Below are 12500 nucleotides of genomic sequence, written 5' to 3' on the forward strand. Positions count from 1 at the left end.
GCCCAAACAGAATCAGAAATTTCACAGCCTGTCCAATCAGAATCGCAGGGCGGGTACAAGTCAGTGGTTGAAGTTGTAGGTGATTTAAAAAAAAAAACCATGTGAATTCTCCAATCAGGTTTGAGCTGTTTTGAGCACACTCACGCCTTTCCAGAGCTAAGCGATTGACAAGATGGTTGGTAACAACCACCGCGTGAGAACCAGGTTAACAAAATGGGTCTTGATCTGACAAAAAAATCGTATTGACAAACTCTTCATACTGTTGGCACTGATAAGACATGGCCACTAATTGTTGTTTATTATTAGGCCCTGTTCACGTTGACCGTTGTTTTTAATTACAGAAAGCACTTGACCACAGTAAAAAGTAAAGTAAGAAGTAAAAAGAAAAAGAAAAGTCGACAGGGTTTTTATTTTTCTGTTGAAAGTAGCCCTGTGTGTTTTTCAGTCCCAAGGACCGTTCATTCAACAGTTCATTCTCTGGTCAGCTGTCAAAGAGGCACTTTATTTATAGTGGTTTTCTTGAGAGTTGACATTTTCTCAACTTGAAAAGTGCCTGGGGTAGGAGAGGAAAAAAAAACAATCGTGACAGCATTTTTGAAGTACTCAGGACTTGAAATACTGTTTGGTATATAATGCAAAACATCCTTTGCTTTAAAAAAAAAACAAGACGTCAGCATCAAAGCCTTTTTGGCGTTGGCATCTGGTTCTCATCGCATCACTCATGACTATGATTCTTTGGTGTGTTGGGGTTCCAATTGATTTCAGTGCCACTGCCTACCTGTATTTATCATTAATGTTTAGACCTTTTAATATGCTGAATAATATTACGTTGGTTAGAAAGAGTTGAGTTATGTTTCCATTTGTAGCTCGTTTACAAATTCAAGGGCTTTGAAGTCATCCATAACTCCTGAGCCAGAGCACATTGTCTCCTGTTGAAAAGTACGGTTTTATCCGCACTCTGCCTTTTTGACTCTGATGAAGATGTAGTAACTTCGAAATGTTAGCCTTTTGGCACTGCTCTAAATAAAATACAAAAATGAGTCACGTCTGAGATTCTCCATTTGACTCCTTCTCACCTACAGTGCTTCTTTCTTACTTCCTTCTAACCCCGTAGGCTTCATCATGACGGTAAGCCGTCCATGCTACTTTGGCAACCTGCTGCTGGGTGTGGTGGGGGTGGATGTGAACCTGGCCTACATCCTGGAGGACGTCACATACTACCAGGACTCACTGGCCTCCTACACCTTCCTTATCGACAACAAAGGTGGGTGAAGATTAGATGTTGCAACTCCTGCTCTTGGTAGGATCCCTAGACATCCTGGTTTCACTGGGAAAGTCTCAAGTTTGGGGTTATGCGTCTGGGGTCTCTAAGTCCTACAGGACACTGAAAAGTCCCGTTTTACACTAAAGGATAGACATTTTGTAATTGAGCAGTATCAGAGCAATTTATCAGGGCAGTTTGTGATTGCCTGGTGTCAAACAGTGGAAGAAGGTTGGGGTGTTCACTCTGCAATTGAACTAACTTTTGGGAAAGTTTGGGGAAACGTCGTCAGCTGATTCTGTCTTTCCATCCGAATACGCGGATAACTAGAGCCTTCCATGTAGTCTAAATCTCTTATTCAGGACACCAAGATCTTTTACTTTTGAGCACAAAATACAGCCATTATTGTGGGACCCAGCAGTTACTTGTATGAGTGGTGGAAGCGTCCTTGCTGTAACCCTGGTGGACACAAGTGGCGGTCAAGTTGATCCCTTCACCATGCTGTAATGTGCTTAGAAAAGACCTAACCTTGGAAAGATTAATTGTAAATGTCAAAGTGACATTTATATGGCATCAGAGAGAAGGGTGGGGGTTGTCTGTCTGCAGCCTGCTTGGCTGTACGCCCTGTGTGGAAGGCAGCATGCAATAAGGGCAACAGTAGCACCCTTCTCTCTTTTGGGCGCAGCTCCCATCTGGTATATTGGACGGACCTCTTCTGTTAATGAAGTCTCTATCACTCTTTCTTTCTGTCTTTCTTTCTGTCTTTCTTTCTTTCTTTCTTTCTTTCTTTCTTTCTTTCTTTCTTTCTTTCTTTCTTTCTTTCTTTCTTTCTTTCTTTCTTTCTTTCTTTCTTTCTCTCTTTCTTTCTCTCTTTCTCTATCTTCTCTATCTTCTCTCTCTCTTTCTCCCCCCCCCCCCCTCTCCTTTTCTAGTACTTTTTTCTATCTTAGACACACATTTTGTCTCTCTCGACCACTGGCCACCGGCTGTCTGTGGAGGTGGCCCGTTCAGTGTTTTTGTTTCTGGCTTGTAAGAAAGTTTTCTGTCATTAGCATGCTCTTGACAGTAGGGTGGAGTAGCTCGCTCACTCGTGTCGTATGTTTTCCCAAGTCGTGTTTTGCAGCTTGGAGGTATTTTGTTCGTACCAGTTACCAAAACCGCAGACACAAACAAAGCGAGTGAAGAAGGGCGCGCTTTCACTTTGTTTAGATAATGGCTTTAATAGAGAGAGAGAGAGAGAGGCAGAGAGGAGGGAGTCTCTCCTCTCTTGTCAAGACGGCGGCACCTGTTTTCCACCAGCTGCTAGCTGCAGACAGGGCAGTGAACTGGACTTCTTGGCTGGCAAGCGGGAGCAGTGTTTAGTTTGCCTCCTTGAGTATCTTAACTTCTCCCCCGGGGGCTCGGGAGCCAAATCCGGATAGGTGTTGACGTGGGGCATGCTCAGTAACAGGCCTGTGTCCATCCACGCAGCCACTTGACGCATAGCTGCCATTTTTTTTCTTTTTGGTGAAATGATTTTTTGGAAGTAATTTTTTTGTTTAAAATGAGTGGGACTTGACACTTAAAGCGATGGTTCGGAGTAGAATCACCCTAATGCCATTTGAACCGTGACACCCATCCACCTTTACACCCGAAGTGTTTTCTGCCGCAGGCTTACATCAACAGAGTTGCCGTGTTATTCGATGTTTATTCCGGATAGCTTGACTCAAGCGCATATGGATCCTGGGCACCGTCTCCACACTTTCCCCACAAAAATAACATGTCATGACACCAAACTTCTACAGTATAACAAATGTGGTTTGTACTAACAAAAAGATGAATTTGAAACTTTGTACATAGTCCAGGAGTTTATTAGTAACAACACACGAGACGATTAGCTTTTCTGCTGCTAAACATCCGTCGACGTCACTTCCTCCAGCTGGGACTTTGTTGATGGAAACAAAGAAAATGGAATCTTGTACGTGAGTCCGGAAGGCGGAAAACTCAAAAAGACAGCTTGCGCTACAACTAGAAATTAACCACTTCGGATTTAAATTTTACCACGTTTAATAAATAGAAGACGATGCCACACTCGTGCATATATCCTGGCTGTGGACTAAAACACAAACCTTACAATAAAGAAAATATTATGCCATGCTGTGGAAAGTCCCAGCTGGAGGAAGTGACGTCGACGGATGTTTAGCAGCAGAAAAGCTAATCATCTCGTGTGTTGTTACTAATAAACTCCTGGACTATGTACAAAGTTTCAAATTCATCTTTTTGTGAGTACAAACCACATTTGTTATACTGTAGAAGTTTGGTGTCATGACATGTTATTTTTGTGGGGAAAGTGTGGAGACGGTGCCCAGGATCCATATGCGCTTGAGTCAAGCTATCCGGAATAAACATCGAATAACACGGCAACTCTGTTGATGTAAGCCTGCGGCAGAAAACACTTCGGGTGTAAAGGTGGATGGGTGTCACGGTTCAAATGGCATTAGGGTGATTCTACTCCGAACCATCGCTTTAAGTAGGTGGAGGGATAAAGAGTATAATTACTTATGCACAATTTACATGCAGAAGTTACATTCCTTTGCTGGGATGGACTTTGCTGGCCCATGGGCCAGATCTGGCCCGGGCATGGCCAACATTTGGCCCGCCATGAGGATAGAATAAATGAAAATATATATGTGTGTCATCTGTGGTCGTATGGTCGGGAGATTTGTTTGGCCCTTAGCCTCATTTGCGTCACATAACTTGGCCCTTGGGGAAAAATAATTGGAGACCACTGCTTTACTGCATTAAAACTACTAGTGCTGCTAGTGTGGTGGTGTTAGCGTACCATAACTGGCCGCGCTTTAGTTGTGATTGGTGGGCCCAGGCTGTTGCATGTTTCGGCGAGGTTACACCAACTCACCAGTAAAAAAATATTTTAGTCGCTAGGCGGGTTCGTGTAGTTCACTAGGCTAATATACTGCTCTACCTAACTCAAAATCCAACTGATGTGGTGAATGGTAAAACAGATATGCTGTAGTTAATTTTAACTTCAGAAGCTGACAGATTGCCCTTCGAGATAGCATAGTAGTGTAAATGTACTTACTTGAAGTATTTTGGTTTCTCAGGCTACACACTAATGCATCCTTCGCTAAGCCGGCCTTACCTGATGACGGAGGCACCGCTGCACACGGACATCACTCACTACGAGAACATTCCCAGCTTCCCTGCCGTGCGACAGAACATTCTCAGGTGAGGCATCATGTGTAACAGCTCTGGACCGTGTCACATCGTCTGTGTAGGTCAATGTTTTTTTTTTCATGACGAAAATTAAAACATGACTGGGCTACATAGGTTATAGGGTATTAAATAGATATTCATGACGGTCTAAGATTGTAAATGGTGTTTCAAAGAGAATATTGAATAATTGTATTATATGAATTAGTAATATTTATCAGCATTCTTTTTTCACACACTTTCAGACATTTCAGGCGACCCCATTTAAATTCCAAGCGACCCCAAATGGGCTCCCGACCCTAGTGTTGAAAAACACTGATGTAGGTTGCACATAGCAAATTGCTAACTCCTCTCTCCCCCCCACCTCTCTCTCTTCCTCTCTCCCCTTCTCCATCTCTCCTCCATGTCTGTCTCTATCGATGTCTGTTTCATGTACCCAGTTTGCCTCTTGGCAGCCAGGTCATCGCTGTGCCAGTCAACTCCTCACTCTCCTGGCATATGAACCGCCTCCGAGACACCAGCAAGGATGTCTACAACGTCAGCTACGCCTGGAAGCTGGTAGGTCCTGGCAAGCCAGTTGGCTGAAGATGGGTTCATTTTAGGCTTTTCTTACATGATGAGATGTTGGTTAGCTGGCTGTACAGCCCAGTAGGAGCTGGTCGACGAGAGTGCTTTGAAAGTGTGCAAAAGAAATGGTCACGCTTGGACCCTCTTTCTTTTTTAGCAAATGCATAAACAGTTAAACAAAGTGAAGATAAAATGCAGCTGTTTGCAAACACTAGTCTACCATCATAAGCAAAATGATTCGGTTAGGTTTGTGGCTGTGGACAAATGTTTCCATTTTGAGTTGCGCCCTGTGTGATAGATGGCCATCGTAGCTATGTTAATATTTACAACTCTGAACGTTGGCAGGTCATTGCCCCTAATAATTGCTGTTTTTGTGCGTCGGTGTGCTGCACTCCCGCTCGCTCTCTGCCTCCTCTTTGGCCTTGACCGGCGCTCAATTGCCCTGCTGAGAGAGATAAGGCCCACACCGACAAGCCCCGGGGTTTTTTTTTTTCATCCGTGTCCAAGTTTATCTGGAACATTCCCACGCCTGTGTTTGCTCTCGTCTCGTGCGGTGCGCTGCCAGCAGATTCCATGGAGCGCGTTTTCATTTAGCAGGAGACTGACAGGCAGCGGCTAGCAGCAGCTCGCCTCGCCTGGGCTGGCGGGCGCCACAGAGCAGCACGCATTTATCTCCACAGACAAGGAGGGACGGAGAGAAGAGAGGGAGAGAGGGATAGATCTGAGGGAAGACGAAAAAGACACAGAGGGGGGGAGTGGTGGTGGTTTAGGAGAAGTGTGCAAGGATAAAGGAGAGAGAGAGAGAGAGAGAGAGAGAGAGAGAGAGAGAGAGAGAGAGAGAGAGAGAGAGAGAGAGAGAGAGAGAGAGAGAGAGAGAGAGAGAGAGAGAGAGAGAGAGAGAGAGAGAGAGAGAGAGAGAGAGAGAGAGAGAGAGAGAGAGAGAGAGAGAGAGAGAGACACACACAAACAAAGCGAGTGAAGAAGGGCGCGCTTTCACTTAGTTTGTTTAGATAATGACTTTAATAGAGAGAGAGAGAGAGGCAGAGAGGAGGGAGTCTTGACTCTTGTCCTCTCCTCTCCTCTCCTCTCCTCTCCTCTCCTCTCCTCTCCTCTCCTCTCTTCTCCTGTCCTCTCCTCTCCTCTCCTCTCTTGTCCTCTCCTCTCCTCTCCTCTCCTGTCCTCTCCTCTCCTCTCCTCTCCTCTCCTCTCCTCTCCTCTCTTGTCCTCTCCTCATCTTCTCCTCTCCTGTCTCTGTCCTCTCTTGTCCTCTCCTCTCCCCTCCTCTCCTCTCTTGTCTCTCTCCTCTCCTGTCTCTCTCCTCTCCTCTCCTCTCCTCTCCTCTCCTCTCCTCTCCTCTCCTCTCCTCTCCTCTCCTCTCTTGTCCTCTCCTGTCCTCTTCTCTCCTCTCCTCTCCTCTCCTCTCCTCTCCTGTCTCTCCTCTCTTGTATCTCCTCTCCTCTCCTCTCCTCTCCTCTCCTCTCCTCTCCTCTCCTGTCTCTCTCCTCTCCTCTCTTGTCTCTCTCCTCTCCTCCTCCTCCCTGCAGGTCCAGGACACCTCCTTCATCCTGTGCATCGTGTACGTGCAGCCTGAGGTGTCCGTGCGGCAGCTGAAGAACATGAACATGGCGGCCAGCAGCAAGCTGCTCTACCACCGCCTGGACCTGCTGGGACAGCCCAGCTCCTGCCTGCACTTCAAGCAGCTCGCCACCGTCGGTCAGTACCTGTGTGGGTGTGTGTGTGGGTGTGTGTGTGGGTGTGTGTGTGTGTGTGTGTATGCACGTGTGTGTGTATGCGCGTGTGTGTGCGTGTGTGTGCGTGCGTGTGTGTGTGCGTGCGTGCGTGCGCGTGCGCGCGTGCGTGAGAGAGAGGCAGAGAGAGAGAATGTGAATCATTTTTTTTGTGTGAGGGTGAGTGAGAGTGAGTGTGTGGGTTTTGTGTGTTTCTATGTCTGTATCTGTGTGTGAGTGAAAATGTGTGGAGGTGTGTGAGGAAGACAGACAGCGACAGAGCGTCTCTCTTGCCAGACAATATACCAGTCATTTTATATTTAGCCATGGAAGTGGATGCGTGTGTGTGGGTGGATGGGCGTGCAGTGTTTACAGGTCTGCTTTGAAGAGGTTATATTTGCATGTTTGTATTTGTCACACTGTGTGTATGTGTGTAAATCATGTGTCTGTGTATACTCACACCTGAAACATCCACCCAGGGTAGAGCTGCCATTCAGTAAGAGTATTTAGTTTCACTCGAACCATCTAACTGTTTACAGAGTGTCTGTACAGTTTTCGTAAGTAGTCATCTTTTTGAAATTTGGCCTAATTTCCCCTTTTGCACTGCTATTATCCTTCTTTCACTTTCTCTTTCTCTCTCTCTCTATCTATTCTCTGTTCTATTGTTTCTTTTTCCTCTACTCACCCTTTATCCCTCTCTCGCTCTCTCTCTGCCTGTCTGTTCTTCTCTCCCTTTCCTCTCTTTCTCTCTCCATTTTTCTCTGTCTTTCTCTCTCTCTCTCTCTCTCTGTTTCTCTCTCTCTCCCTCTCTCTCTCTCTCTCTCTCTGTCTTTCTCTCTCTCTCTCTCTCTATGTTTCTCCCTCTCTCCCTCTCTCTCTCTCTCCTCTACAGAGTCCCCTACGGTCATGTTGTCTGCTGGGAGTTTCTCCTCTCCCTATGAGCACCTGAGTCAGCCGGAGACCAAGCGCATGGTGGAGCACTACACCGCCTACCTGAGCGACAACACACGCCTCATAGCCAACCCTGGACTCAAGGTACACACGCGCGCAAACACACGCGCGCAAACACACGCGCGCAAACACACGCGCGCGAACACCACACACACACACACACACACACACACACACACACTTGCATGCACACACACTTGCATGCACACACTCGCATACAGTACGTGCAATACAACACAATGCACACGCACACACACACATGCACACACATGCACACACACACACACATGCGCGCGCACGCACACACACACACATGCGCATACACACACACACACACACACACACACACACACTTGCATGCACACACTCGCATACAGTACGTGCAATACAACACAATGCCCGCGCACACACACACACACACACACACACACACACACACACACACACACACACACACACACACACACACACTACAATACTGTGTAGCTTTAGTTTGAGTGTTAGTTTTGGGGGCTTTGGAGGGTGTTTGTTGTTTGGGGGGGTTGGTGTACGCTTCCCATGGAGGTCTTACAGGAGACCTGCCATGTCCCCCCATGTCTTTGTGTGTGTGTGTGTGTGTGTGTGTGTGTGTGTGTGTGTGTGTGTGTGTGTGTGTGTGTGTGTGTGTGTGTGTGTGTGTGTGTGTGTCTGTGTCTGTGTCTGTGTCTGTGTGTGTGTGTGTGTGTGTGTGTGTGTGTGTGTGTGTGTGTGTGTGTGTGTCCACCCCTGCAGTCTTCTGTCAGGAACGAGGTAATGGCTACCAGTCACGTCACCGATGAATGGATGACCCTCATGGAGATGAGCAGCCTCAACTGCTACATTGTGCGCCGTTACATAGCAACGCCCAATGGGGTGCTGCGGATTTACCCGGGCTCGCTCATGGATAAAGCCTTCGACCCGACCAGGAGACAATGGTAAGAATCCCCCCCCTATCTCTCTCTCTCCTTTTCTCTCTCTATCTTTCATTTTCATTATTTCTTTCCCTCTTTCTTTCTTTCCCCCTCTCTCTTTCTGATTTTTTTCTTTCTTTCTTCCTCCCCCCTTCTCTGCCCCCTCCTTCTCTCTCTCTTACTTTGGGAAGGGGATTTGCGAGGTGGAAAGCTTTTTGAAACTCCTCCAGAAACTCTCCTAGTGTGCATCAGCCAACCGAGCAAGCAAGCTGGCTTCAGAGCCTCAGCGGCCTGGCCTGTCCGGGCCCAGGGGCTTATTTGGGTTTCTAGAAGTTTCTCTCCCAGTGGAGGAGAGCTGCTGCTTGTGGGTTATTGTTCTTCTTGTGGGACTTGAAGGAGTTGAATGGTTTGGTGAGGGAGAGAGAGGGGGGGGAGGGGAACTATGCCACACTGCGTTCTCATGGGGTGGGTGGCCAAGCCTGCAGAGTGTGTCAAAAGACTTGTCTTTTGTCTAGCTGAAAATGGGGGGAAAGTATGAAAATAATCACATTGGACACTTCTTTTTGTCTTTTTTTTCTCACCTAAGAGCTGTCAACACCATCACTGCACTTCAATGGAAGTTTTTAATAAAGTACTTACTGGGTGGGTCACACATACTGCAAGACTGCCAAACTTTGAAAAAAAGTAATGAATAAATAAATCAATCAATCAAACTTTGTGATCTTATATTCTGGTATTCTGTTTTTGGGATTTTGTCCCTTGATTATCAGATAGGACAGTCAAGAGACGTCAGGAAATGATTGGGATTGAGGTAGGATTGGGAAATGACCTAGGCCAGATATGAACGTGGGTGCCCCTGGCAATGGTGCCCATATTATGGTACCACCACATATTGAGTGATGCATCACAGCGCCCCCCGTCCACTTGAGTTTGTGTGTGTTTGAGGTACGAGACAGGCACGGCATTAATGTGTAATGTGTGTATATTTGAAGGTACCTGCATGCAGTGGCGAACCCTGGCCTGATCACCTTCACAGGCCCCTACCTGGACATTGGAGGAGCAGGATATGTGGTCACCATCAGCCACACCATACACGCCTCCAGGTACACACACACACACACACACACACACACACGCACACACATATACACACACACACACACACACACACACACACACACACACACACACACACACACACACACACACACACACACACACACACACACACACACACACACACACACACACACACACACACACACACACACACACACACACACACAGTGAGAGGTCACACACAGTTCAGTGTTACAGAGTGTGCATACAAACACATGTTTTGCCATCATCTGAAGAGAATGCTAATTACACAGGAGGTTTGAGTACAATATGTTGGAGTACACTGATGTGTACAGCTGAAACACAGAAACACAAAATAAAGACACACAAAAGAAACATAGGTAAAAAGGAGAATGGAAGTGCTGCGAGGATCCAAGTCTTATTAAAAGCACAGGTGATCTAAAAGTTTTTGTGGGTAGTAAACATTAACAAAGGAGGAGGAAACTGTGGTACTCCACTTTAATTATTTTTACTGTTTGCAAGGGACAAAGACCGTGAAGGTCAAAACGTGTCGGTCAGTCCTCTTGCTGCCTTGCAAACAGTAAAAAAAACCCGGACTGCCACTGTTTCCTCATCCTTCTTTTTTTGACAAAAGAAGAAACATATTCATGGTAAAGAGCTTCTCACTCATCTGTCTCGGTCTCCTGTCACATAGATAGCAAAGCTTTTTGCTGACTGGAGTAGGCCTAAGCACCATTGATAAGTATTTCCAGTGCACTATAGCTTTCTGCCAACACCTAACCAGCTGAAGTACTGTACTACAAGATTACGCCTCTGGGTCTTTGGTCTCTTATCGTGTTGTCTTTCTCTGTGATGTTTCCGACACACCCAAATACACACAGCTGTAGGTCCCGTTGTCTATGCACTGTCCATACACCCACTTACGGCCATATCTTTGTAGGTCGAGTGGATAGCGGAGAAGGTGCAAGTGAGTGAGGAGGGATGTGTGTTTTAGAAAGGACCATTTACCTTGTGTTGGTTCGTGTTAGTGGTTTGAGTTAGTGACAGAGTTTGGTAGCGGTTCATAAGGCCATTCTTATTTAATTTACTGTGACAAATATGAGCGTTGTGATGGACCGTGCTTTTATAGTTCATGAAATCACTCTCAAAGATATTGATGTAATTCATTGTATGAATAAAGTACAGTAGCTATTGTTCCTGAAGGAATGGAAGGTATCCAGCCACGGTGGTGGTCATTGTAATGTTTATAGTTAAAAGTTGTGAATCACGCTGTGCTGCAGACTCAAGATTCTATATGGGTTTATTGTGCCTGATGTTTTGGGCATTCACGAAAACTGCCACACACACATATATAACGTAAAAAATACACCATAATGTTGGTACACTTTAACGTTGGTTCCCTCTTCCTCCCCTGTTCTTCACTCCTATACGTTGCCATTGCAGCTCCAAGAAGGCCCCTGGCTCTGCGGTGGCGGTGATGGGCATCGACTTCACCCTGCGCTACTTCTACAAGGTCCTCCTGGACCTCCTGCCCATCTGCAATCAGGACAAGGGCAACAAGATCCGGTAAGAAAGACTCCTCACGCAACAATACTGTGAAGATGGTATCTGATGATGGTACAAATGATGGTGGATGCGCGCAGTGCGCAGCGGCCCCAGGAGTACTAAACTTTGTATTAGTTTTTGCTGCTAGTATTGTACCCCGAAACACAATTTCGTTGCCTTTTTGACAATGACAATAAACTCTTGATTGAAGATTTTCATTAATTCAGTGGGCAGCCATCCGTGGCGTAGTTTTGAAGGACATCGGCTTTAGATCACAGAGTTGACACCCTGACATGTGACTGTCGTGTGAAAAGGGGTTGTCCTTCATCCCACCAGGTCACTCTCCAGAGATAAATACTTTCTGATTTTCACACCAAAATGAGGACTGATGGACTGAGACTGAGAATTGTGCCGGTGCCATTCCCCCCACCTAATCGTGAACCCTGCAGATCTTGGCGTTCCCGAACCAGAAAGTTGGTCCGCAATGTGAACTGAAAGATAGTTGTTTTTTTCTCTGCAAATAGTGCCAACAACGTGGATGTCAGCAGGCTCTTCCGGGTAACACACAGTCACGTGCAGAAAAGTTCAGAGCTTGGTATGAATGCGGGTGGTTCACAGATAAGATTTTCAGTGCTGAACATAACTGGTGCGGGCACGGGCACCGTCATGGTTGGCCTGAAAACAGTCTGAGTGAAGAGATGATACATCTTTAAAGCTACAGAAAAGAAGTCCAGTTACCTACAGCTAGACTCCTGACCCCCTCTCATGTAATAGGTATCAGTTTGCAGAGTTCAGCATGGAGCATTAGTACATTACTGACAGTTTTTGGATCACTTTATGTATTTATTGTATCATTATCGAATAAATAAGCAAATAATCACGTGTGGTAGTGTGTCTGCCTTCTGTCTGTGAGAGGTTGTGAGTTTGAGACCGAGTCTGCACTGAGCAGTATAACCTCAGCTTACCCTCCCAGCCAGTCTTCTCCTCTTCCACCCTAGCCACCGTTTAATTCATAGGCCATGGGCACAAATGTCACTCCCCAGATGTCACTCTCATTTAATGTTGTAGTTGTGTACAGGCTGATAAAAAAGAAAACATCTTATAAAACTGAATGCTTCTTAAAACCCATCTGACAAAAAGTGTTTTTTTTACACATGGTCAAACATAGACTCCCAAGATACATCCAAGAACAGTTGCTCGCCACTCAAAAGACGTTTTCACATTGCAGAC

General features: G+C 46.1%; 1 protein-coding gene across 1 annotated transcript in view; it reads left to right on the forward strand.

Annotated features, from left to right (window-relative positions):
* The window catches only part of cachd1 (cache domain containing 1), a 122859-nt gene that overhangs the window by 84925 nt on the left and 25434 nt on the right, over window positions 1-12500 (forward strand). Inside the window, exons 10-17 of the mRNA XM_063201805.1 lie at window positions 1115-1264; window positions 4363-4486; window positions 4912-5029; window positions 6583-6751; window positions 7658-7800; window positions 8488-8669; window positions 9638-9748; window positions 11169-11291. Of these exons, the coding sequence (XP_063057875.1) occupies window positions 1115-1264; window positions 4363-4486; window positions 4912-5029; window positions 6583-6751; window positions 7658-7800; window positions 8488-8669; window positions 9638-9748; window positions 11169-11291 (1120 nt within the window). The remainder of the gene's footprint in view (window positions 1-1114; window positions 1265-4362; window positions 4487-4911; window positions 5030-6582; window positions 6752-7657; window positions 7801-8487; window positions 8670-9637; window positions 9749-11168; window positions 11292-12500) is intronic.

Source organism: Engraulis encrasicolus, chromosome 6, assembly GCF_034702125.1.
Source record: "Engraulis encrasicolus isolate BLACKSEA-1 chromosome 6, IST_EnEncr_1.0, whole genome shotgun sequence".
Classification (NCBI taxonomy): domain Eukaryota; kingdom Metazoa; phylum Chordata; class Actinopteri; order Clupeiformes; family Engraulidae; genus Engraulis; species Engraulis encrasicolus.